Source organism: Hevea brasiliensis, chromosome 4, assembly GCF_030052815.1.
Source record: "Hevea brasiliensis isolate MT/VB/25A 57/8 chromosome 4, ASM3005281v1, whole genome shotgun sequence".
Taxonomy (NCBI): Eukaryota; Viridiplantae; Streptophyta; class Magnoliopsida; order Malpighiales; family Euphorbiaceae; genus Hevea; species Hevea brasiliensis.
In genome coordinates, this window is record NC_079496.1 from 100,700,784 (window position 1) to 100,727,973 (window position 27,190).

Sequence of the window (27,190 nt, forward strand, 5' to 3'; positions counted from 1 at the left end):
CCATAAGCGTCTGAAAAAATAAAATTTACACTCTTGCAAGATCTCTACGTCACCATTCAAAACACCGATCCAGATGCTGACTATATTTTAATAGCGTGGAAAAGGAAATTTATAAAGTTTTGGGTAATCTGTACAAAATTTCGAAATATATGGTTGATTCATAAATAAAGAAAAATCCAAGTGCTTACAGTGGAAAGGCATTAAAAATAGAGAAACGTGGATTTACCTATAACTCCTCCAATAACTGAACTAATGCACGAGAATTAAGTAGACTTTTAAGAGTAATTAAAGGAAAGGAAAAGGCTATTTTACTCATTTAAGCAAAAAAAAGGTTTTTTATCCCTGAGGGAGTGGCCTAGACTTAAAATTTGACAAGATCCGAGGGCTTTTATGGTAAATTTACCACCAAAGGCATTATGATATCTGCAACAGCAACTCAACTCACCGAAGCTACAGAAATAAAATTCGTCTAAAAGATTCTTGAAAAAAAGAAAGAAAAAGAAAAAACATTAGAATTTCTCAAACAGATGAACGTTTTTGGGTTTGCAGGTATCTTTATCAATCTTTCCTTTTCTAGCTTTTTCTTAATTTATTCAATTAAGAAACATATTACTTTCTTTATTTTCATTTTGCTAAGATGACAAGCTCAGCTTCTATTCTTGCATATAGGTTCTTCATCTTTCTCTATCAACAGTATGTCTTTGTCTTGGTGTTTTTGGGTTCTATTAGTAAATTGATGTTATATTTTGTAGCTGAAATTCCATAACCTGTTTCATTTCTGGGTTGCAATTTTAGAGGTGACGAGAGCTTTCTACAAGCTAGTTCTGACATTATTATAAACTTTCTGTGGGAGCTTCTTGATTCGACAATATGTCTCAAACCAACTGGGAAGCTGATAAAATGTAAGTTCTATTGCATGTTTTTCATTCTCTTCTTATTATTGCAGTTTTCTATTCTTTTTTTTTTTTTTTTCCATCTCTTGTAATGCTTACTCTTTCATGTTCTCGATTTGTATTCTGGGTGGCTGGGATTTTCTTATTTTGCATCTTCTGTTAGTTTTTGGAGTCAATTTCTTTTTTCTTCCAATTTGTTTTATGATATCTGCATTTGCATTGTTATTCTAGGGTTTATATTATTGTACAGTGTCTTTTTTCTTTTGGTCGTTTGAACTTATTTCTGAGTTGGTTTTAGTTAGTGGGTTGATAATTGTTTGATTTTAGTATCTGAATTCCTGCTTTAATTGGCTGGACCTTTGTTCTCTGTTCACAGGTATTGTTCTTTATTGTGGATAAGCTAGGATTCTGTACTTGTAGGTCTTTGTTACTGCGTTGCTTTCCCTTTTTTTCTTTCTTCTTCTTCTTCTTTTAGGGCTGCAGCATTTGGTTGGATTTTCTCCTCTTACATGAACTTTCTTTACCATACTGCCATTATATCTAATTGGGTAAAAATTTTGGGGTTTATTTTTGCACTTGTAAATTTGTTTGCTGCTATTATACTTGGTGAAGGTTTTTTTTTTTTTTCTTTAATTGTGGCTTCCCCTGCAGAAATGACAGAATTGTTTTACTTTCATGATGAGCAACAGGTTAGATGTGTATATCCATGATTATCTAGTGAAGAGAGATTTGAAGGCTTCTGCTCAGGCTTTTCTAACCGAGGGAAAAGTATCATCTGATCCTGTAGGTGGGTGTATAAAGTTATGATTCAGTGGAAGAGATACATATTTAGAGTATAATATTCATGTTATTGTTTTTTCAAATCGTGCTTTTGACTTCTTGATTGGTTTTTAAGTTTTGGCCTTGAATTTTCAGCTATTGATGCTCCTGGAGGCTTTCTCTTTGAATGGTGGTCAGTTTTCTGGGATATATTTATTGCTAGGACAAATGAGAAGCACTCAGAGGTTGCTGCATCTTATATTGAGGTGGGCTTGAGAATCTTTTTGCCCCATGGCTTATTTATTTTTCTTTAGGCTTTATTTTACATTTTGAGTGCTAGGGTGAGCAAGGAAAGTGGTATTGTCCTGCAATGCAGTGTAATAGCAATTTAATGACTTAGAATCTCATTTCAAGCATCCAAGTGTTGACTCTAAATTTTTATTAATTAAAATTCCCCTTATAACAACCGAAAACACTCCCTCTTAAAAAAAAAAGGGGGAGGAAATACAAATTTTGTCTGTTTTGCATATAGGTGAAATTTTCTGTGTCAGTATCAATTTCAGGAACCTTTTTTCTGTTTGTCTTTGTTTGACTGAAGTGTTGAGTTGTTAGGGACATCCAATGATCAACTTTCAGATTTGCTTAGAAACACCCATATGATCAACTCTTAGTTTTTGTTTGTTATACCTTAGATTTGCTGTACATAGTTTTTTCATGGGAATGGCTGGAATCATTTAAAAGGCTACTCTTTTCTTGTTTTCCTATCTTGTATTGTTTCTTAAGTCTTAACGTGTAGACATATGTGCAAATTAGTGCATGGACCTGCCCACTGGTTTGATGCTTGCCCTGTAGGGCCGACAGTCCTCCTCACACTTTTACTGTTCCCTCCCCCTCCCCCTCCCCCTCCCCCTCCCCTGCAATGAAAAGAAAAAGAAAATGATAGAGGAAGTGCTTGGACCTTTTCCCTGAAAGTTCCCTTCCCCATCCCCTGAAATCTGATCTTATCAGTATGATTTAGAGTCTTTTTCTATCTCAGTAGTTGCATATGTTACTGGAAGTTGTTCAAATTCATGTTGTCCTTAAATTCTTTAGTGGTTTTAAATATACAGGGATCTAATTTAGATCTTTATTGCGAGGCTGTTTTGTGAATTGTTGTTATTCTATATTAGTTCACATCTGCAAAGGGTTCCTCGTGTGTTTGATGGGCTGTAAAAAATCATAATCTTAACTAGTGGGAGGGAATCTGTAGCAGTATGAAAATAAACCTAACTCATGACAAGCATGCTGGCATATGCAGCCAACTGTCCAACAATTGCTGTTTAAGTTTTGTTATGGTTGTAGCCATTTATTATTGCTAGAAATTTGGAAGCTTTAAGCTTCTCAAGGGCCTAAATTAAAGTCATTGGATGTAAAATAACATTGATCACTGTAATGTTGTGGCATATTGAAATCTCAGACGCAGTTAATTAAAGCGCGGGAGCAGCAGCAGCAACAACAGCAGCAATCTCAACCACCTCAGCATCAACAACACCAGCAGCAGCCGCAGCAGCAACAGCAACTGCAGATGCAACAGCTCCTATTGCAGAGGCATGCTCAGCAGCAGCAGCAACAGCAGCAGCAGCAGCAGCAGCAGCAACAACAACAACAACAACAGCACCAGCAGCAGCAGCAACAACAGCAACAGCAGCAACAGCCTCCCCAGCAACAGCAACAGCAGCGAAGGGATGGTACTCACCTTCTAAATGGTACTGCAAATGGACTTGTGGGAAATGATCCTCTCTTGCGTCAAAGCCCTGGAACTGCAAATGCCTTGGCGACAAAGATGTATGAGGAAAGATTAAAACTGCCAATTCAGAGGGATTCTTTGGATGATGCAGCAATGAAGGTAGGTGGATTACCCTTTTTTTTTTTTTTTTTTAAACCCTCTTGCTGGACTTCTTTCTATATTTTGAAGTTTGGTGGATTACTTACCATCTTTCAAACTTTTACAGCAAAGATTCAGTGAGAATGTTGGCCAGCTTTTAGATCCAAATCATGCCTCAATATTGAAGTCTGCAGGAACTGGCCAGCCATCAGGGTGCTTTTCTCTTTCATTTGACCTTTAATGCTCAGATAAAAACAAAAATATTTTGCTGCAGTATTTGAATGACTTTGTGTTCAGAGTTGTATTTAAAGGGTATAGGTTTTAGTACAAAAAGGGTATTTCAAATTAATTATAGGATTTTGGGCTATGAATTCAAATTAATTATAGGATTTTGGGCTATGACCCTAACCTTCCTCCTTTTTTGTTTTTTTTTTTGTCTCTCCATAATGGATATGAATGCGGAGTTGCTGTTTCTAAGTGCTACAAAAACAATTGGGATCTATTTTCAATTCTAATGTCCAAATCAGCTCTGGACCTTTTTTGGGATTTTTCCTATATGGTTGATGCTATAAATAATTCAAATTTTATTGTTGTGCTAAATTTCAGCCAAGTGTTACATGGTACAGCTGGTGGAATGTCCCCACAGGTTCAGGCTAGAAATCAACAACTTCAAGGGTCCACACCAGTATGGATCTCACATATGTGATCTCGTAGTTTTTACTTTTCCTATTATTTATTTTGTTATAAATTGTGTGGAATCAGGACATAAAGAGTGAGACCAACCCACTAATAAATCACAGAGCTGCTGGTCCAGAAGCATTAATAGGAATTCCTGGTATTTTCTCATGATTTTTACCTGCACTAGCACCTTTGACTAACTTGTGTGGATTTTGGGAAAACAATTGATCACTTGAGCCTGAATCTGGCATCATCATAATATTTTTTCCCAATTGAGAGCATGAAATTATTAAATTTCATCTCATGGTTGTTGTGTGCATGGCTTACAGATTTCTGTGTCTTACATGGATGGTTTTGCTCTTTCAGGATCAAATCAAGGCAGTAACAATTTGACTTTAAAAGGGTGGCCGCTCACTGTAAGTTTTATGTGGTCCGTTTATTCCTGTTCCTACCCTTCATCATCACAATTGTAATAAATTGGTTTTGGATACATAACTGCAGATGATGTTGGTATTATGAGAATTGTAGCTTCAATATTTTTTTTTGGTGAATGTATATATATGCAAATACTTGAGAATTCGAACAGTTTAAAAAGTTGATGCCTTTGTTAGGGACTGGATCATCTTCGCCCTGGGCTGCTTCAGCAGCAGAAACCTTTTATACAGGCTCCTCAGCCCTTTCATCAACTTCAGATGTTGACACCACAACATCAGCAACAGCTTATGCTTGCACAGCAAAATTTAACATCACCATCTGCTAGTGATGAGACTAGAAGATTGAGAATGCTTTGGAACAACCGGAATATGGGGCTTGGGAAGGATGGGCTTTCAAATCCTGTCGGTGATGTGATTCCAAACGTTGGATCTCCTCTACAAGCTGGTGGCTCTCTTTTGCCTCGTGGAGATACAGATACGCTGATTAAGGTCCCATGGTTCTGCCAGTTGCCTTTAATCTGTGGTTACATGTATCATTGTTGTTTCCCACTAGACATTTCTGCAATCCTATAAATTTAGTTCTCATTCATTTCCTGAAAATTTGCCTTCTTTTGTAGTTAAAAATGGCTCAAATACAACAGCAGCAACAACAGCAGCAGCATCAAAACAGTAATCCGCAGCAGCAGCAGCAGCAGCAGCAGCTTCAGCAGCATGCTCTTTCAAATCAGCAGTCGCAGAGTTCCAATCACAATCTTCATCAGCAAGATAAGATGGGGGGTGCTGGTAGTGTCACATTAGATGGTAGCATGTCCAACTCTTTTCGAGGAAATGATCAGGTCTGTCTTTTTTGGTTACCTCTTATACATCTCTATTGAGATGCTCTATGCATGTGATACCATCTAACTGCTGATTTTTCTATATAGATTAACTGAACTTAATTTTGATAAAATGTCTTCTTCTGTCCTCCGGTACTCAGAAATCTAAATTTTACAAGAGTAGTATCCTTTTGAAAATATTATGGAAATCGTAATAATTTTTGTTCTGTAATCCTTATGTATGCAGTAGATAAGTCTCAATTATTGAAAACAATGCATAAAAAAGTAACTTATAAAACCACACGCGCACTCATGAAGGAGATATTTGTTTCCTAAAATATATATTTTATCAATGTCCACCCTCGTCCTCAAATCTGTTGGAAGGCTTGTTGAGACTTGGTGTATGGCATATGGCCAACTTGGACAGGTTTCTAACATGGTTTTCCATGTTCCATTTTAAGGTTTCAAAAAACCAGACAGGAAGAAAGAGAAAACAGCCAGTATCATCTTCAGGTCCTGCCAATAGCTCTGGCACTGCAAATACTGCAGGACCATCCCCAAGTTCAGCACCCTCAACGCCTTCAACTCACACCCCTGGAGATGTGATCTCGATGCCTTCTTTACCACATAATGGTAGTTCTTCTAAGCCTATAGGGATGTTTGGAACTGATGGCACAGGCCCTCTTACATCTCCGGCGAATCAATTGGTGAGTGTATTGCTTTTATCTTGTTGTATTGGTAAAGGAACTGAAAATTCCGTGCCTGAATTCTCATTGGAATTCCATTTTGGCAGTGGGATGATAAGGATCTTGAATTGCAGGCTGATATGGATCGTTTTGTGGAGGATGGATCCCTTGAGGATAATGTTGATTCTTTTTTATCCCATGATGACACTGATCCTAGAGATACAGTTCCTCGTATGGATGTCAGCAAAGGTGTGCAAATGTTCATTGAATACTGATCATTATTTTTTGTGAAGATTTTTCAAAACTTTGTTTAGTTTATATTGGTGATTTTCTTGAATATGATGCAGTAGTAAGCAAATTGTTTTTAGTTGTTTCAATATCATTGCTTATTGATGATGATATTTCCTACAACACACTGTTTAGCAATCACATTACATTTATTTGTAAAAATAACATTCCTTCATTATGTCATTGATGAAACTAGAGGTTTTGGAGAGAATTTTCTAGTATATTTCTCAAATGAATGAAGATTTGTACTTGCCTCAGATACATATACATTAATCTAGCATTAGAACATGAAGCTAAATCTAAAAAAGGAAACAAAAAATTAATTACATGATTATAGGGAATCAGCTATATATAGAAAACTAAATTAATTCCTATAATTATGGGAATCCAACACTCCCCCTCAAGTTGGTTCATGGATATTACATGTGCTCAACTTGCATATTAAAGTGTGGAATTCTCTACTGGTTAGACCCTTAGTAAATATATTGACTAATTGCTCCTTTGAAGTCGCATGAGAAACAATTAATTAACCATCCGCTATCTTCTCCTTTATGAAGTGCCGATCAATTTCTATGTGCTTGATTTGATTATGCTGAACTGGATTGTGGACAATACTAATAGCAGCCTTGTTGTCATAGAATAAGGATAAACCATTTGTTTCTGACAACTTTTACTCTTCCGTCAATTTCCTCAACCACAACAGTTTACAGATGCCTTAAGTCATAGCTCTATACACTGCTTTTGCATTTAATCTTGCTTCACATTCTATTTTTTGCTTCTCTAGGTAATTAGATTAGCTCCAACAAATGTGCAGTAGCTCGATGTTGACCTTCCATCATCAAGAGATTCAACCTAACATGCATCTGTATAGGCTTTCATATGAAGATGGCCATGCTTTGAAAAAAGAAGTCCTTTTCTTGGTGCAAATTTTAGGTATTTCAAAATATGAAACACCGCTTCCAAGTGAAATTCACAGGGATCATGCATATACTGGCTCACCGGACTGATAACATAAGCTATGTCTTGTCTAGTATGTGAGGGATATATCAATCTTCGAACTAATCTTTGATATCTCCCCAAATCAACCGAGTCTCCAATAGGAGAATCCATGTGTTTACATCCCAACATGCCAATTTGTTCCCAGAGATTAGAATATATTTTCTTAGAGAGATAAATATTCATTTTTTTTTTTAACTTGGCAACCTCTATTCTAAGAAAATACTACAACTTTCCCAAATCTTTAATTTCAAACTCTTGGGGTTAGAGCTCCTTTAAGTAGGCAATCTCCTCTTTATTATATTTAGTCATAACTGTATCATCAACATAAATAATAATTAATGTGATCTTTCCTCTATAGTGTTTCATAAATAAGTTATGATCAACTTTACTTTAATGGTAGCCAAAAGATATCATGGCTTTGCTGAATCTGTCAAACAATGCTCTAGGTGCCTATGTCGGGCCATATAATGCTTTCTTTAATTTGCAAATCCTAGAGGAATTTTCATGTATACTTCTTTCTCTAAATCTCCATGTAAAAAGACATTCTTGACATCAAATTGTTGTAAGTCCTACTAGAGATTAGCAGCTGTTACAATCTCATTGCAAAAAAACTTGTGTCTCACATTAAAAGTATGGGATTTTAATGTGGGATATATGGGGACATAGGCTCTCCAACCTCAATGCTTTTTGGGGTGTGGTTCTCCTATGTTCTTATCGATGGTATCAGAGTCGTCCATTATGATTCCCAGTTGCAATTGTGTGGCACAGGTGGTGACATCGGAATAGTAGTGTTTGCTCGGGGCTAGATTAATTTAGCGCAAAGCCAACCTACGTGGGCGCCGGGGCTACGGAGCGTAGTGGAATGTTACGATCCTATTGCAAGAAAACTTGTGTTCCACATTGAAAGTATGGGATTTTAATGTGGGATATATGGATTTGGGTTCTCCAACCTCAATAGCTAGCTTTTGGGTTGTGGTTCTCCTATGTTCGAATCAATTGTTATGATCTCTCGCCGAGGATCGAGTCACTGGCTTATTAATGGTGAAATCTGATTCAAAAGTTAAACGTTTTGCTTTACCTCAATTCTTTCCTCGACCTATTGTTGCTGAAAATATGAGCTCGTTAAAAGGGAGCTCTAACCTTAGACTCGTTGGAGAAGAGAGAGTCTAGATCTCAATTTAGTTGAAAATAGTTATGCTTGAAATTTTATTCTTAATCTGATCTCCTTATAAAGAGATTATTGCATGATTTCATATGGAATTTTCTACTATTGGAAACCAACATTTAAGGCATAATTTAAGATAATGATAACCAGAGTAATATCTTGATATATTTATTTTTGACAATAATTATTGTTACTGCTGCTGAATTCACCTTTGATGCTAATTTATTAGTTGTCATTCTTATTACCATTGACTGGAAGCTCTTGTGGATCACGTCTTGCATAAGTCTTGCCTACAAATGCATCCATAACAGCTGCACGTGACAACAGGATTCTGATAGTATTCATCTTTGCAACTGGTGCAAATGTCTCATGATAATCTACTGTGTAGGTCTATGTGAAGCCTTTTGCTACTAATTTGGCCTTGTATCTTTCAGTTGAACCATCTGCGCTATGTTTTACTATGAACACCCACTTGCATCCCACTAGTTTCTTTCCTAATGGAGGAGTAACAAGGTCTCATGTCTCTTTTTTGCCAAAGCTCTCATCTCATCAACCATAGTTGCCTTTCATTTTGGTTCAAGATATGCTTCTTTTTAACCCTGTAAAATAGAAATAGAAGAAATAGACAAGAAAAAGCTCTATAGGAGGGAGACAAAAGAATCATGAACAAAATTAAAAATGGGATATTTAGTGCAAACCCTAACTCTTTTTCTGATAGGAATAGCGACATTAAGATCATCAATAGAGAAATTAGGGTTTGAATCTGAATTAGAATGACCAAGGATGGGTGGAGGCTCACCACGTAAATCTTCATAATTTGAACTCAGAGGTAATGATTGATCAAGTATATCATGCTCGATTGACGTATCTGCATTGTTCCGACGTATTTAGTTTCTTAAATCATCTCCCTGGGGTTTGAGGTGGTGGTTGGTTAGGTGGTTGATCCTTGTCATCCTCGCTTGGTATTGGCCTAAGAGTCTCCTTCTGAAGAGTAGGAACAAATAACATAGGAATAGACACCACCTCTTCCTTCTTATGCTCCCTTTGAAAAGGTGATTGTGAAGGGAAATAAGGCTCAGACACCCTAAAAGGTGATATCCGTGCTCACAAAATATTTCCTTGAAAGAGGATGATAACATTTGTAACCCTTTTGAGTACTAGAATAACCTACAAACGAATATTTGAAAGTTCTAGGTGTTAACTTCCCAACATTTGTCTGATGAACAAAATAGACACAGCCAAAGATCTTTGGAAAGACAGTATAAGTGTTGCTACCTACCTTGGAAAACCTTTAGAGGACTCTTAAAGTTTAATGTTCAAAGAGGTATTCTATTAATAAGATATCTTGCAACAAGAACAGCATCTCCCTAGTAAGGTGTAGGAAGATTTATAGTAAACATAAGAGACCAAGCCACCTCAAGTATGCCTACCTTTCCTCTTAGACACCCTGTTTTGTGTTTAATAATTATATAATGGTTTGATAATTTTCTTTTTCAATTTCATATTTCAAAATGTAATTTCAAATTTGAAAAGCTGTCAATAATTACTGTAATTTATTAACAATTAGCACACTACGGTACTACATGCCTTCATGAAAAAATACACGAGATTAGCTCATATTTATGAAATTCACTACCGCCACTACTATAATATAGGCATAGACATATGCATGATTGTTATAATAGCACATATACAGTACTTATCACATCACATGATTATCATAGTAGCAAATAAATAGTAGTTATTTGCATTATTTAATACCAATGTAGTAGGATTTGATATCTAAAACTTAAAACCTAGAAAATGGTGTCAAAGTAAATGGTAATTATTTTAATACACGAAAATGCAATATTGTAAACTATAAACATTCAGATAGATAAATTGTAAGCTCGTAAAAATGTACTAATTTCACAATTAGAAAATGTGATTTTAACTCAATTTTTACTTGATTCTGAGTTTGTGTACATTTTGAATTGTTTACATGTTTCTAACTCATAAAATTATACAAGTCAACTTGTGATTTTAACACTCTCTCTCTCTCTCTCTCTCTCTCTCTCTCTCTCTCTCTCTCTCTCTCTCTATATATATATATATATATATATATATATATATACATACATACTATATGAAATTTATTCTGTGTATACCATGGTGCACTCTAAGCACAGAGTTTACATTTCATCTCAGGGTTTACATTTACTGAAGTAACTTCTGTTAGAGCAAGCACAAGCAAAGTAATTTGTTGCCACTTCTCATCAGACGGAAAATTGCTAGCTAGTGGTGGCCATGATAAAAAGGCAAGTGTGAAGACTAACTTTTAAAATGTAGAGCATACAAATATGAGTAAAAAAACTAGATGCCAATATCACATGAACAATGTTTCTTGATTTTTTGTTAAATTTCAAGCCTGATTTAATTGTCCAAATAAGTGGAATCACTGCCTGCTTTATTTTGTTCTGAAAAGGAAAAAGAGATGTTGTTCAGTAGTTAGCTTGATCTATACTTGCTAAAAATTGAATATAAAATTCTTTCCTTGATGATCTTTGATACAGGCTGTATTATGGTACACGGATAATTTAAAGCCGAAAACTACTCTTGAAGAACATTCATCATTGATTACAGATGTCCGTTTCAGTCCAAGTATGCCACGCCTTGCAACATCTTCATTCGACAAAACTGTCAGGGTTTGGGATGCTGACAAAGTTAGTAGACAAATTCTTCCATTTTGACTATTTTAGTTTTTTTTTTTTTCTACCAATTCTTGCTTTTTCTGCAGAATATATATACACTAAAGTAACATGTGCATGTGTACAGCAATTTCGTGAATGTTTGATGCCAACTATGGTGTTTCCTTCAGGATTGTATGATAAACAGGACAGATCAATTGCATGTATATACCCAACCCACTAATTTTCCCTTTCTATAGCTTGTGTTGGCTGTAGACTTAGGGTACCATTATATACAATGTGTTTTTTTATGGTATGGTTCACATTGATACATTATGTATGACTGTTAGCATGTCCTTTGTTTGAAACATGGTTCGCGTTGATTCATTACAATGCACAAGCAAAGGACTTAGATGCAAATTCTTTTGTTCATAACTAATTTCTAATTGAAAAACATTGATTGGGATGCAAATTAATTCTTTAAGAAAATAATTGGGCAGTAATTTGCCATTGTAGTATGTTTGATTGTTAGCATATTGTGTTGAAATTTAGAATGATAAGAGGAGAAAAGTAGCAAGAGTGTGAGAAAAGGTGTTTTTCTCGTTAATTTCTACACACACACACACACACACACTATACAGTTGTTTCCTATACTTCCTAAACTGATTAGGAGTTCTATAATGAGTTGGAATATTACATTGATTAGGAATCCTTTAAGGATAGACTTTCTATAAGGATAGACTTCTATAACATTCTCTCTCAAGTTGGAGTATAAATGTTAATCATGCCCAACTTGTTACAAATGTAGTCAACCCGAGCTCCATTTAGAGCTTTTGTAAACATATCTCCTAATTGCTCTCCAGTGTTTATGTGTTGTGTTGAGATGATCCCTTGTTGAAGCTTTTCATAGACAAAATGACGATTAATCCCAATATGCTTGGTCCATTCATGAAACACATGGTAAGAAGCAATGTGGAGAGCAGCTTGATTATCACACCACAATTATGTAAGTAGAGAGGTCTTAAGGCTAACCTCATTTAATAATCGAAATATTCACATTATCTCACACATTGATTGTGTCATAGCTTTGTATTCCGATTCAGCACTAGATCGAGAGATTATGCTCTGCTTCTTACTTTTCCAAGATACCAAATTAGCTTCAACAAAGACACAATATTTAGTAGCTGACCTTCTATCAGCTTTAGACCTTGCTCAATCTGTATCTGTAAAATACTCAACATTTAAATATCCATAATTACTATATAATAGGCTTCGCCCTGGAGCCTCCTTCAAATAACACCAGATTTGTCTCAAAGCTTTCTAATGAGCAACAGTTGGGGAAGACATAAACTGATTTATCACATTGACTGGACATGCAATATTAGGGCGAGTTACTGTAAGATAGATGGTTTAACTTACCTACTAACCTCCTGTACTTTTTTGGATCTTTAAACAACTTACTATTTGATGTAGAACAACTAAGAACAAAGAACAAAATAAGGACAAATCCTTGGAAAAGAGAACTAGTTCTCTAATATATTATTGATCTTATAAAATTGTCATAACAAAGCTTGTCTAATAACAATAGAAGTCCTAGATCTTATTTATAGAATTATGATTATAGAACCCGAATTCAATCCTAATTAGGAATACTAAATCAGATAAACTAGGAAATAATAAACTTAATAATAATAAAATTCCTAGATAATAACTCTTTAAATTTCCTGATTATATGATAATTAAAATTTCTAAATAAAATTCTAAGCTTCCTATACTGCATCATTCTCCCTTGGTTGGAGAAAATTTGACCCCGAGTTTTAAAGTGTTAAGGGATTAAGAACCAACGAGAACACACAATATGATTTTCTTGGACGGTAGCAATAAGAATGACTTGAAGAAGCTTGTACTCGCTTTTGTACTTTTGGAAACATCTGGGCAGATAAAATTAATTAGAACAACAGTTGAAATGCCTTTTAACTTAATAGTATCTTCAATTTTCATTGATGTCTCCATAGAATCTTCTTCATTTCCCAATATAGCTATCTTAAGTTTTGGCTGTGCAGTTTTATTAATTTCTTGCTTTGGAAAAGGCTCTTCAACATATGAATGCTCAAGACTAGAATTGTTGGATTCTTCAATCTCGTACTCTTCAACCTTTGTTTCTCTAGGTTGCTCTTTTTGTTCCTCGTTCTGATCTTCAATCTACTCTGAATTTCTTGTTCATCTTCAACGTTCAGCTTCTTTTCTTGATTTACAATTTGAATTTCTTCTTTAAGTTCTTACAAAGCTATTGATAATTTGTTAATCTCTAGTTTTGATAACTTATTAAGTTTTACTTTGAGAACTTGTCAAACTGTGCATTCAATTCTTTCGTACTTGAAAGCACAAATTCTTTCCTACATTCCTCAAGCTCTCTTTCCTTGACTTGTAAGAATTGTTGTAAATCTTCATATTCCCTTTCTTTATCTAGTAAAATCTGTTTGACCTCTCCATATTCACCATGTAAGAAAGAACACATTTCACGATCATGTTTATAGCTGTAATTGTCTATCCAATGACATAGGGATAGCAATTGACCTCTATGAAATCCAATGTCATTATTAATTTCTTCGAGAACATTTTTTTTTAGTAATTGATCTCCTCTTCTAGCCTCTCAATATAAGTTTCAATGGTATTCGAAGTAAGAAAACATACCTTACTTGAAGAAAAAACTCAAAATTCAGCTTTTAAGACTGCTTTTGTAGAAAATTGGTTATAAAATCAGACGCAAGATGTCAACTTAGCAAAGTAGGGTACTATTGAAAATTGTTAAATGGCAAGGGTGATGACGTGCCAGTGATGTGGCCAAAGGGAGCTGACGTGGCAATTGTTGATGCAACAAAAATCAACTAGGAGCATAGAAAGACTTGGTAAGCACAACTTGGTTTGGGGTGGATTTGACCTAACCCATCGGGTTTTAAAGCTAGAGGTGTCGGAATGGTTTTCTAACCGGGGGAATAGGCAGATCAGCAATTGGAGAGCTGTTGGAATTGATTAGATGCTGGAAAAATCTGGAAAATTTACGGGTCTAAATTTGGATCAAGATTTGACATGGTTGGATCTTCTTTTCTGGGAAGCTGCAAGTGATCGGAACAGTGTCGGAAGAGTTGTCTGGTGCTGGTGAGTGTTGTGTCGGTGGTGGTCGATATGTGAGAAGGGTACTGTTAGCGATGGGTTTTCTATTTCTCGCGACTTTGTTTCTTTTTCTTTTCTTTTTTTTTTTAACAGTAAAATAAAGACAGAAAATTTTGGATGAAAACTAGAGGGAAATTTCGAGGGTACAGTGCTAGGTTTGAAGTTTATGGAAGCTTATGAAAATTTGGATGAATTTAGGCTCTGATGTCAAAATTGATGTAGAACAACTAAGAACAAAGAACAAAACAATGACTAATCCTTGGAAAAGAGAACAAAATTCTCTAAGATATTATTGATCTTATAAAATTATTATAACAAAGCTTGTTTAATAATAACGGAACTCTAGGTTTTATTTATAGAATTAGGATTATAGGACCCTAATTCAATCCTAATTAAGAATATTAAATAAGATAAACTAGAAAATAATAAACCTAATAATAATAAAATTCCTAAAAAAATAACTTTTTAAATATTCTAATTCTATAATAATTAAAATTCCTAAATAAAACTCTAAGCTTCTTATACTGCATCATCATCCTCTGGTACAAGTTGCAAATTTGGGGTCCTTGGTGCACTGCAAGGCTTGACACCTAATTTTTCGATTTTTGCCAGTAGATCAAGAACGTACTTCCGCTGAGACAAGAAGATACATTTTGTAGAAAGAGATGTAGAAAGAGATGATTCTCATTGATTTCAATTAATCTGTACATGGGTATTTATATACAATTGATTCCTATAATTGTGTTATACTAATTAGGAAGAAATCCTAAATAAGAAATCCTAAATAGGAATACGTAATCTGAATATACAAAATAATATAATGATTGACTTTCCATAACACTCCCCTCAAGTTGGAGCATAGATGTTAATCATGCCCAACTTGTTACAAATGTAGTCAATCCTAGCTCCATTGAGCTTTTGTGAAAATATCTCCTAATCGCTCTCCGGTTTGATATGTCTGTTGAGATGATCTGTTGAATCTTTTCACGAACAAAGTGACAATCAATCTCAATATGTTTGGTCCGCTCATGAAATACCGGATTAGAAGCAATATGGAGAGCTGATTATCACACCACAATTTCGCAGTTGGGGGTCTTAAAACTGTCTCATCTAGTAATTGAAATATCCACATTACCTCACATCGATTGTGCCATGGCTCAGATTCGGATTACTAGATCGAGAAACTACACTCGCTTCTTGCTTTTCCAAGACACCAAATTTCCTCCAACAAAAACGCAATATCCGTTGACCTCCTATCAACCTTAGATCCAAAAACATTCAACATTCAAATGCCCATGATTACCATATAACAAACCTCTTCCTGGAGCTCCCTTGATAGCACAAGATTTGTCCCAAGGCTTCCCAATGAGCAACAGTTGGGAAGACATAAACCGACTTACCACACTAACGGCATAAGCAATGTCGTGACGAGTGAACAAGGTAGTTCAATTTTCCTACCAATCTCCTGTATCTCTGGATCTTCAAACAACTCACTATCCCTGTAAATTTGGAGTCATTGGTGCACTACAAGGCTTAGCACCTAATTTTCATAGATCGATGACATATTTTCTTTGAGACAAGAAAATACCCTTCTTACTTCTCATAACTTCAATACCCAAAAATACTTTAATAATCCCAAGTCTTTGGTGTTTGGAGGAAGGTTTTAAGAGATGAAATACTGCAGAGTCACTCCCGATGATAATGTCATCCACATAGACTACCGTGAGAATTAGACCATTGCTTATAAAATAGTGATCACACTTACTCTTTTGCATACCAAATTCAATCTCCCAAACCAGGCCCTAGGACTTTGTTTCAAGCCATAAAGAGACTTAAAGCCTACAAACTTTACCCAACTCCCCGAGCAACAAACCCGGTGGTTGCTCCATATACACCTCCTCCGAAGATCACCATGAAGGAAAGCATTCTTGATATCCAATTGGTGCAGGCCAATCATATGTAGAAAGAGATAAACAAGCAAGTTTAGCTACAGGAGAAAAAGTGTCGAGTAATCAACCCCATATGTCCGAGCATATCCTTTTGCTACAAGGCGTGCTTTTAACCTAGCCACAGAACCATCGATTTACCATACCCATTTGCAACCAATAGCTTTCTTACAAGGCAACAGCCCATGTACCATTAGCATCTAAAGCCTCCATTTCTTCTTTCATAGCAAGACAATGAGAGGATAGGAACGAGTCTAAAGAAGTAACAAAACACCGAGAACAAGAAGACAATTGATTATAAGAAACAAAAGAAGAGATAGGGTAAGTACATGAACGTTTACCTTTACGAAGAGCAATGGGTAAATCTAGATCGAATCATGATCGGATCTCCCAACGAAGTAGCTAGTGGAGGATCAATCTCCAATCTCTGGAATAAACATGAACAACGAGGCCGAGTAGGTCTAGAGACGAAGAAAGCAGTGTGAGAGAGGACTAGACATTGATTGGGCAAGATATATTAAGATATCATCCTCCTCCCCGACTCTCATACACGGATGATTGAGAAAAAATGGAGTGGACTCAAAAATGTGACATCTGCGAAACAAGATAACGATTAAGAGTAGGAGAGAAACTTTTGAATCGAGTACCCAAGGAAGACACATTTGAGAGACTTTGGATCCAATTTAGTAATCAACATCACGTACAAAACAAGTACAACCAAAAATACGGGGTTCAACAGAAACAAAGATTTTGTAGGGAACAAAGCGGTATAAGGAATATCCCCATTAAATACGATTGATTAAAAAACATGCCATAGAAACTGGATCCGCCCAAAAGTGTTTAGGAACTTTCATCTGAAAAAGAAGAGCACGAGTTACCTCAAGAAGATGCCGATTTTTTTCTTTCGGCCACGCCATTTTGGGATGGGGTATCCACACAGGAAGACTGATGAAGAATGCCATTTTGTGTCATGTAAGACTGAAATTGTGCTAAAAAATATTCTTTAGCATTGTCACTTCTTAATATGCGTACAGAATATTAAATTGAGTTTTTATTTCATTACAAAATTCACAAAAGATAGAAAACAATTCAGAACGATTCTTCATTAAATATAACCAAGTAACACGAGAGTAATCATCAACAAAAGTAACAAAATAACGAAATTCAGTTTAGAAGTACAAGGACCCCAAACATCGAATGAACTAACTCAAAAGGGGATGAAGTATTGACTCTAGACACGAAGGCAAACGATGATGTTTTGCAAACCGACACGACTCACATTCTAGTATAAAGGAGGACACAACTTCTTCATGGTAGACAAAGAAGGATGACCCAATCTACAATGAGCTTCAAGAGGTGTTACAGATCGAGCAAACAAGCGACGCGGTACATGATTTTCGAATGTAGAGACCACGACTCACGTCCTCTACCAATAACTGGCCCGTTCGCAAGATCCTCAAACAAACACCGATCGAAAAAAGGAAATAGAACAATTTAAGGTACGAGTAAGTTTACTAAAGTAGATTAAAAGAGAAATTTGGTAGACACAAAAGCAGATGACAAAGAAATTGAGATTCACCCATGACACAAGAAGTAGAACCATCAAAGTAAGAGGAAGTGGGATTAGACCGTAGCGGATAGAAGACTAGAATTACCATGTGATATCAATAACCCATTTGGATGAGGAAGACACAAGGCATGTAGTGGATTTACTCGACAGTTGATAGGGAACCGTAGGCTTTAGAGATGCGAAAACAAAATCTTCTCGAGATACCAAATTTCTCGGAGGAAGATACCGTAGAATCCTCTGCCATATTTGCCATCTGTGATCGCCGATTTTTCCTCGACAATTATATTTTGTATGGCGTGCTCATGACAATAATAACAAATGACTCCTCTTGAGTCCCGATTAGAACTAGCCTCTCCATTACTAATTCCTCCTCTACTTCCTCTTCTATTACCTGTTGTCCATTTGGATTACGGCTAATAAGAGCACTGAAGATTGGGTACTCTGCAAAGGACCCGTGTGAATGTTTCATGCAAAGAGGAAATCTCGAAAGAATCGAGATTTAGCGCCTCATACTCAAGGAAGGAGAAAACTCATAAAACTTTCACATCGTAACTAAAAGGCAACAATACATTAAGTTCCTCATATACCCGCTTAAAATCCATAAAATAAGCCGTGAGAGACTTATTCTCTTTCTCGAATGCCTTACAAACATCATAAATACGGAGATATTCCCTTTACAAAATCTAAGTAATCCATCAATTCTTTAACAAATTCACAAAGATTAATTAAACTAATTACCTCACCGTGAATCGAGTTCAAAACAACCGAGCGTCCTCCCTTAGCCAAGTTTGTTGTGTATCATCGTGAGGTGGATCTTTAGTAAGGTGATCATCCTTATCAATGCTACGCAAATAGACCCTACTTACTCCACTAATTTGAACCATTAAGTTTGTGTTCCGTGATCTTAGTCATCATCTAATCACATCGTAAATAACATTCTTATTGTCCGCCATTTGTTGAGACAAAGAAACTAACCAAAACGCTAATCCAAAGTACAAAATAATCCAAAATCACAAATCAAGTAAATAAAATAGGATCCGAGAGCCAAACCTCGAAGTCCTTTAATGGTGTGATCGGGTGGAATGAGGGGATTGAGGCGACGGCAATGTTGATCGGAATCCAAGGTCTCTCGGTGGTGAGAACAAATAGTCACCCTAGATGGCGATACCATGTAGAAAGAGATGTAGAAAGAGATGATTCTCATTGATTTCAATTAATCTGTACATGGGTATTTATATACAATTGATTCCTATAATTGTGTTATACTAATTAGGAAGAAATCCTAAATAAGAAATCCTAAATAGGAATACAGAATACAGAATATACACAGAAATAATATAATGATTGACTTTCCATAACACATTTCTTCTCATAACTTCAATATCCAAAAAATACTTAAGTAGGCCCAAGTCTTTTATTTGAAATTGGATCTGAAGGAAGTGTTTAAGGGATGAAATACTTACAGAGCCATTCTCGGTGGTAACAATGTCATTAACATACACTATAAGTAGAATTAGGCCAGCCTTAGATTGCCTATAGAACACTGAATAATCGCACTTACTCTTTTGCATACCAAAATCATGTACTGCTTCACTTGATCTCCCAAACCAATTCCAAAGACTTTGTTTAAGGCCATAAAGAGACTTTCGAAGTCAGCAAATTTTACCTAACTCCCCCTGAAGATCACTATGAAGAAAGGCATTCTTGATATCTAATTGGTGCAAAGGTAAATTATATGTAGCTGCTAGAAAGATAAACAGCTGAACTGAAGCTAGTTTAGCTATAGGAGAAAAAGTATTAGAGTAATAAATCCCATATGTCTGAGCATATCCTTTAGCTATAAGACGTGATTTTAATCTGGGTATAGAACCATCAGGATTCAACTTCACTGTAAACACCTATTTGTAACCAATAGCTTTCTTACCAATAGGCAAAAGCACCAATTTCCATGTGCCATTTGTATCTAAGGCCTCTATTTTCTCTTTTATAGTGGCACACTAGTCAGGATGAGATAATGCTTCAACTATAGTTTTAGGGATATTTATAGAGTCTAAAAAAATAACAAAACATCTAGAAAAAAGATAAATGATCATAAGAAATAAAAGAAGAAATAGGGTAAGTAAATATATGTTTACCTTTGCGAAGAGGAATAGGAAGATCTAGAGTAGGATCATGGATCTTCCGATGAAGAAGCTAGTGGAGGATCTGAGTCTGGAGTGTTCAATCTCCTTGAATAAACATGAACAATCGGAGGTTTGACTGTGACTGAGACAGAAAGAGCAGGAGGAGGACGACGAGGATTCTGTTTGACAATGTATGCCAAAAGATCATCTTCCTCCTTGATTCTCATACATAAATGTTTGAGGAAAGAACGGAGTAGACTTAAAAAACGTAACATTAGCACAAACAATATATCGATTAAGAGTTGAAGAGAAACATCTATATCCTTTTTGGAGCCTAAAATATCCAAGAAAAACAATTTAAGAGACTTTGGATCTAATTTAGAAACTCATGGACAAACATCACGTACAAAACAAGTACAACAAAAAATACGAGGTTCAACATGAAACAAAGATTTAGACAAAACTAAAACAATATAAAGAATGTCTCCATCAAGGACAAAAGATGGTATATGATTAATCAAAAAATATACTGTAGAGACTGCATCAGTCCAAAAATATTTAGGAACCTTTATTTGGAAAAGAAGAGCTCTAGCTACTTCAAGAAAATGTCGATTTTTCCTTTTGGCAACACTATTTTGGGATGGTGTCAACACAGGATGACTGGTAAAGAATGTCATTTTGAGTCATATAGGTCTGAAAATGCTTAGAAAAATATTTTTTAGCATTATTACTTAACATGCTTATAAAAGTATTATACTGAGTTTTAATTTCAGCACAAATAACTGAGAACATTGTTTCATTAAATATATCCATATAACATGAGAGTAATCGTCTACAACAGTAACAAAATATCTAAATCCAGTTTTAGAAGTAATAGAACAAGGACCCAAATATCATAATCAATTAACTCAAAAGGGGGAAGAAACCTGTTTATTGACTCTAGGCACAGAAGCTAAATAATGATGCTTAACAAACTGACATGATAAACATTTTAGTACTGATAAAAACTGAAACTGAGTGAAATAATTTCTTCAAGGTGGATAAAGAAGGATGGCCCAATCTACAATGAACTTCAAGTGGAGTTAAGGCATTGGAACAAGCAAGAGATTGCGGTTCCCATCTGTCAAGGATGTAGAGACCACCCGAATCACGCCCTTTACCAATAATCTACTTTGTCGTAAGATCAAAAAAAAAAAAAAAATAATGGTTAAAGAAAAAAAAAAAGGATAATTTAATTTTTGAGTGAATTACCTAACAGAATGTAAATTAAAGGAGAAGTTAAGTAGATATAAGACAGATGACAAAGATATGGACAATGTTGGATTTGCAGTTCCAGAACCCATGACATAAGATTTAGAGCCATCAGCTAAAATAATTGTGGAAGAACTCCACCTTAAAAGCTAGCTTGCAAGAGGAGGTTTGCAAACCCATATATATAACACCCAAGACCTCCCAGCAGAACTAATGTGGAACGCGTCATTCTCAATCCCTTTAGATTGAATGTCCTCGTGAAGCAATTAGGAACATGACTCGTTCACCTCGACCTCTCCCAAAGAACGTCAGGGAGCCTATGCACATGGTCTTGGCTCATCGGTCCATGCAGAGTGAGGCTTTAATACTAAATGATATGAACCTGCCTAGCTCCACCTCAAAAGTTAGCTTGCAAGGGGAGGTTTGCAAACCCATATATATAACACTCAAGACCTCCTTGCAGAGCTAATGTGGGACACATCAATTAGTAAAAGACTGAAAACCAGATAAGAGATTAGAATTGTCAGTCATATGATTTGTAGCACCAAAATCGATGACCTATTTAGACGAGGAGGAATAAGTCATGTAGTGGATTTACTTGACTCAGCGATGACAATGATTGAGGAATTGGTAGGCTTTACAGATGTCTGATACTGGGAGAACTGTGCAAATTCTTTTGTAGACAATGAGACAGTTTTCTTAGAGGAGGAAGACACTGTACAATCTTTTGCTACCAAATTTGCCACTTGAGATCGCTGATTTTTCTTTGAAGTTTCAAATAATTATGTTGTGTGTTCAGGTTCATGACAATAATAACAAATGACTCTTTCTGAGTCCTGATTAGAAGTAGTCTCCTTATTACATTGATTATTTCTTTTAGTAATTGCTCCTCTATATCCTCCTCTATTTCCCTGTTGTCCACTCACATTCTGACTAATAAGAGCACCATTAGTGGGTTGTGAAAATTGAGTACCCTCTGTATGAAGGACCTGTGTAAAGGTATCATGCAGAGAAGAAATCTCAAAACCGGAGAGAATATGAGATTTAAAGTCTCACATTTTGAGGGTAAATCAGCAAAATAACTTGTAACAGCCATTTGCTCACGTTGAGTTTGTTGCACCTTTACATTAGGACTGAATGGTAATAGAATATTAAGCTCTTCATAAATATGTTTAAATTCCATAAAGTATGCTGTAAGAGTTTTATCCTATTTCTCAGGTTGATAAAATGCTTTGCAAACATCATATATTTGGGAAATGTTGCCTTTGCCAGAATATAAAAATTTTAAATAATCCATTAACATACTCACAGTGATTAGTAAGACTCATTACCTCACTGTGAATTGAATTCCGTAGTTGTAAGAATAAATGTGCATTTTCCCTCGGCCAAGCTTACTTGGTATCATCATTTGTTGGATCTTTTGTGATATGATCATCCTTATTAATGCTCCGCAAATAAATCTGAATTGTCTTGCTCCATTCCAAGAATTCAAACCATTGAGTTTGTATTCAATGATTTTAGTCATCACTAGAACTATATCAGGAATTATCGACTTAGTCTCACTCTTAGCCTTTGTCCTTTAAATATCCACAGTCCACAAGTATCCCAAGAAATTGCCTCCAGTTAGCAGATCCCTTTGAAACAATAACCCGAAAGGCAAGGTTTTCAAACACCACCAAGAAAGAGGCCTCAAAACCCAACACAGCTTATAGGGATGGAACCACCAAGTTGAGGTGACGCCAGGAGAAGAGGTCTGACCACCAGACGTTGCTAGATAACAACACACGTACCACTGTGTTGACCTAGGGCGCAGAACAAATGATGGCGCGTGAGAGCCACATGCTGCACATCTGGTCGCTAGAATTTAACTGAAGGTTGATCGGCAGCCAAGCTCTCCAATAAGGGAGGCGGTGATGCAAACAAAACACCATCTATGGGTGACTTAGAGAGCAAGGTCATTAGGGCAAAAAACAGGGTCGTAAGGCAAAAGATTCAATTTCAAACTATTTGTTTTGATCTCACCTTAGCTCTGATACCATGTGAAAAAAGGTGTTTTTCTCATTAATTTTTGAAATGTATATACATATATATTTATATATACATATATATGTATATATACATATATATGTATATATACATATATATGTATATATACATATATATGTATATATATATATATATATGTATATATAAATATATATGTATATGTATGCACACAGTTGTTTCCTGTACTTCCTATACTGATTAGGAATTCTACATTGAGTTGGAATTTTACATTGATTAGGAATCCTTTAAGGATATTCTATAGGGATTGACTTTCTACAAGGGCAGACTTCTATAACAAGAAGGATTTACGTGGTTTGGCTAGTGAGAGCCTACATCCACAGGCAAAATACCTCAAAGAGTTGCATTTGATTCACTTGTGTTGTGTGTCTTACATAATACATAGAGTTGCATATTTGTAATGTAAGATACATAATATATATGGATTGCTATCAATATATCATAAACCACTCCTAATATTTTGGTTATCAATCTCACGAGTTTCTCATATTCATGGGATTCTTCAATGAGACATATCCCATGCATTAATGAAAAATCTAATTAATTCCAACAAAAGGTAAATGTGTTGATTAATTTGCTAGATGTTTCATCAGTTGAAGCTAGAATTTGTGGATGTGAGAGATGGCACATTTTATCTGTTGAAGGTAGAATAAAACCTACATCCCTTTGTAGTTGTGAAGTCTTGGGTGATTGAATTGAGTAGAAATTTGTTGTGAGTGAACTTGTGGTGATGGACATGCATGATAAAGTAGTAAGCACGAAAACAGTTACGGGTTATTGATTATTGAATTGCAATATGGAAATAGGTTTAAAATTAAATGGACTTGTGGAGTTCCAGTATTCAGTTGTTAGGCTGGTTATGGTTATGTAGTGAAATCATGCTTTCTGTTGTTGCTCATTGGAATTTTCTAATTAACAAAATTTGCTGGATTGCGTAGATTAAACTTCATGATGTTAGTATCTTGCACGCTTACCTTGTTCTGTGGAATGGTTTTGCAGCCTAGTTACTCCTTACGCACTTTTACGGGACATTCTGCCTCTGTCATGTCACTGGACTTCCACCCCAGTAAGGATGATCTCATCTGCTCTTGTGATGGTGATGGTGAAATACGTTACTGGAGTATTAACAATGGTAGTTGTTCAAGAGTATCCAAGGTAGATTCTTGTAGACTATTTGGTTTATAATATCATGGTCTTTGATTTTTCTGTATTTCCTCTCTCTATGGTGGTGGATAGTTAATTTTTACCCACTGTCCCTTAACTTTGGAGGTGGTTTCAATTTCCTTGCCTCAACTTTGGGGATTGTTTCATTTTCCTTCCCTCAACTTGAATTTATTACAGTAAAATTACTCAACTTTAATTTGAGTTTCAAAAAAGTCACTCTTAGCTTGTTTCCTAATTACCATACATGTAATTTTCACCTACCTTTTCCCAACTTTAATGTTTATTTCAATTCCATCCCCCAATTTCAATTTTTTTATAATAAAATCACTCAAAGTTGATTTGAGTTACAAGTAATAATATTTTATATTTTTAAGTTTATGGGTTAACTAAGGCTAGTTTTGTTGGCACATGTTACATATGCGTCTTTATCATTTTTAAGCAATGATTATTTTTTAAAATTATAATTTTTATTTAGCATATATTATTTTTAATTTATTTAAATTTATTATTCTATTAGAAAATAATAGTAATGAATTTAATAATATTTAAATTATATATATATATATATTTATTTATTTATTTAAAAAAAATTGATTGATTTTATTGTAACAAATTGAAGTTAGAAGATGAAATTGAAACAACTCCCTAGTTGAGGGACAATTGGTGGAAATCACCTGTATGATAATTGGAAAAGTGGCTGAATCCAGTCAGTGTGACTTTTTTGAAACTCAAATTAAAGTTGAATGATTTTATCATAATAAATTGAAGTTGAAAGATAGAAATTAAACAACTCTAAAGTTGAGGGACGGTGAATAAAAATTATTGATTTTTTTTTTCTTCCAATAGTACTTTGCTTGGCAATCACTGATCTTTATTTTGTATTATTTATTTACTTTTTTATGGATTAGGGTGGTACGGCCCAAATGAGATTTCAACCCCGTTTAGGGAGGTATCTTGCTGCAGCTGCTGAGAATGTTGTATCTATACTGGATGTTGAGACACAAGCTTGCCGGCATTCATTACAGGTTAGTTTAAAATTTTCTTTTATCCATGTTGAATTGAACCAGACATATAATGATTTTTTTGCTCTATAAGCACGATTCATGGACAGCACTGTTATCAATGATATTGTGCTATCCTGCTTTAGTCCTTGAAAAAATTAATAGGTCATAAATTGAAAACATTAATAGGTCATAAATCACTACAAAAGTGTGCAAAACTATGCACGCTATTTGCTCAGAAAATCTATGCTGAATATCTGGTGATGGTGCAGTTGGCAATGATAGGTAATTTTGTAGACATATTTTGTGCTTTCTTATGTACATAGCTACTGCTATTGTATATTGGCATTTGAAAAATAAATGAGAATTATAAAGAAACATAATTATTGATTCTTTTTATTTGCTCTTTTTTTGGCTAATATTATAGATAAATAAAGGTTACTGATGAGGAAAACTTAAATGCGCTGATGACAGATTCAGTCTCCTTTTAGATGCTAGTAATAACCTTGATTGGCTGTTGAATATTTTTTGCTTGAATTAATCCAGATTCCTTTCTTTAATTTTTGCTCATTATTGTCTTCCATTTTCCTGTGTGCTCTCCTTTCTCTGTATGGTTAACTGTGTACTGTGTAGGGACATACTAAGGCAATCCACTCCGTGTGCTGGGATCCTTCTGGTGAGTTTCTAGCATCCGTCAGTGAGGACTCTGTTCGAGTCTGGAGACTTGGATCAGGGAGTGAGGGGGACTGTGTTCATGAATTGAGCTGTAATGGCAACAAATTCCATTCATGTGTTTTCCATCCTACATACCCTTCATTGCTAGTCATTGGTTGTTACCAGGCAAGTAACTGAGTTCCATACTGTTGGTTAATTATAATTTTTTTTTATTGCTCTCTTTTTGTTGGCAACGTGGACGTCCATGATACAAGATCTTCGAATGTTGGATTCTGTAGTTGTTCAATTGCTATATAGTTTGTGCGAAAGTAATATATCCATAAAGCTGCTTTTGTTTTCTCATCTTTGTATGGGCCTATGGGGCATCTTCCCCAAAACCAATGATGGTTGATATTAGGGTTTACTTGAATCTAAAAATTATGATTTTATTTTGGTTTTATTACATTTTGTCGTTTGCAATGCTTCCTTGTGAGGGGGTGATCCACTGCTCCCCCACGTGTGGTGGTCAGCATCAATAAAATTCTTGCCAACTATGTTGCTGTTAAGGGATTGTCTCTGATTTCCTACTGTGAGCATTTATTGCAGTCTTTGGAGCTATGGAACGTGACTGAGAACAAGACTATGACTTTAGCGGCTCATGAAGGACTAATTGCTGCCCTTGCTGTATCGCCAGTGACAGGGTTGGTTGCATCTGCTAGTCATGATAAGTTCGTCAAGCTGTGGAAGTAATATGATTGTCTCCAAGCATTTAATCATTGCCATTTAAATGCTTTTAGTTTGTTTGTTTTCTTAATTTGATGCAGCCTATTCTGTGTTTTATTCAATTTCAGGTCCTTATAGCCCCAGAAACTAACCTTTTCTGTTGTTGTATCTGTCACATGACAGCACTGTTAACTTACAGATCACTGTTCAAGCTTCTTGGACAGTTTGTATTGTTTTGTATTCTACTGAGAAGTATATGTTTTTTCATCCATA

General features: G+C 35.4%; 1 protein-coding gene across 9 annotated transcripts; it reads left to right on the forward strand.

Annotated features, from left to right (window-relative positions):
• The first annotated feature begins 387 nt into the window (after nt 1–387).
• Nucleotides 388–27,190, forward strand: LOC110657413 (transcriptional corepressor LEUNIG). Of its 9 annotated transcripts, XM_021814602.2 has the most exons (21): nt 392–549; nt 670–693; nt 796–902; nt 1,583–1,680; nt 1,809–1,918; nt 3,109–3,537; nt 3,644–3,729; nt 4,123–4,201; nt 4,279–4,351; nt 4,561–4,610; nt 4,806–5,117; nt 5,246–5,464; nt 5,905–6,150; nt 6,237–6,378; nt 10,769–10,878; nt 11,134–11,283; nt 24,375–24,530; nt 25,448–25,564; nt 26,174–26,380; nt 26,801–26,940; nt 27,046–27,190. In XM_021814602.2, exons 3-21 carry the CDS (start codon nt 871–873, stop codon nt 27,053–27,055), a joined length of 2,766 nt encoding a protein of 921 aa, XP_021670294.1. In that variant the 5' UTR covers nt 392–549; nt 670–693; nt 796–870; the 3' UTR covers nt 27,056–27,190. The 9 variants fall into 9 exon arrangements, with proteins under 9 accessions (XP_021670291.1, XP_021670297.1, XP_021670296.1 ...); XM_021814599.2 differs by lacking the exon at nt 670–693 and having other exon boundaries at nt 388–549; XM_021814605.2 differs by lacking the exon at nt 670–693 and having other exon boundaries at nt 388–549; nt 6,264–6,378.

Coding starts and splice junctions, on each gene's coding strand:
- LOC110657413 (XM_021814599.2), top strand. CDS start 871: ATGTCTCAAACCAACTGGGAAGCTGATAAAAT. Junction 1,919..3,108: donor TTGCTGCATCTTATATTGAG/GTGGGCTTGAGA, acceptor TTGAAATCTCAG/ACGCAGTTAATTAAAGCGCG. Junction 11,284..24,374: donor GGGTTTGGGATGCTGACAAA/GTTAGTAGACAA, acceptor ATGGTTTTGCAG/CCTAGTTACTCCTTACGCAC.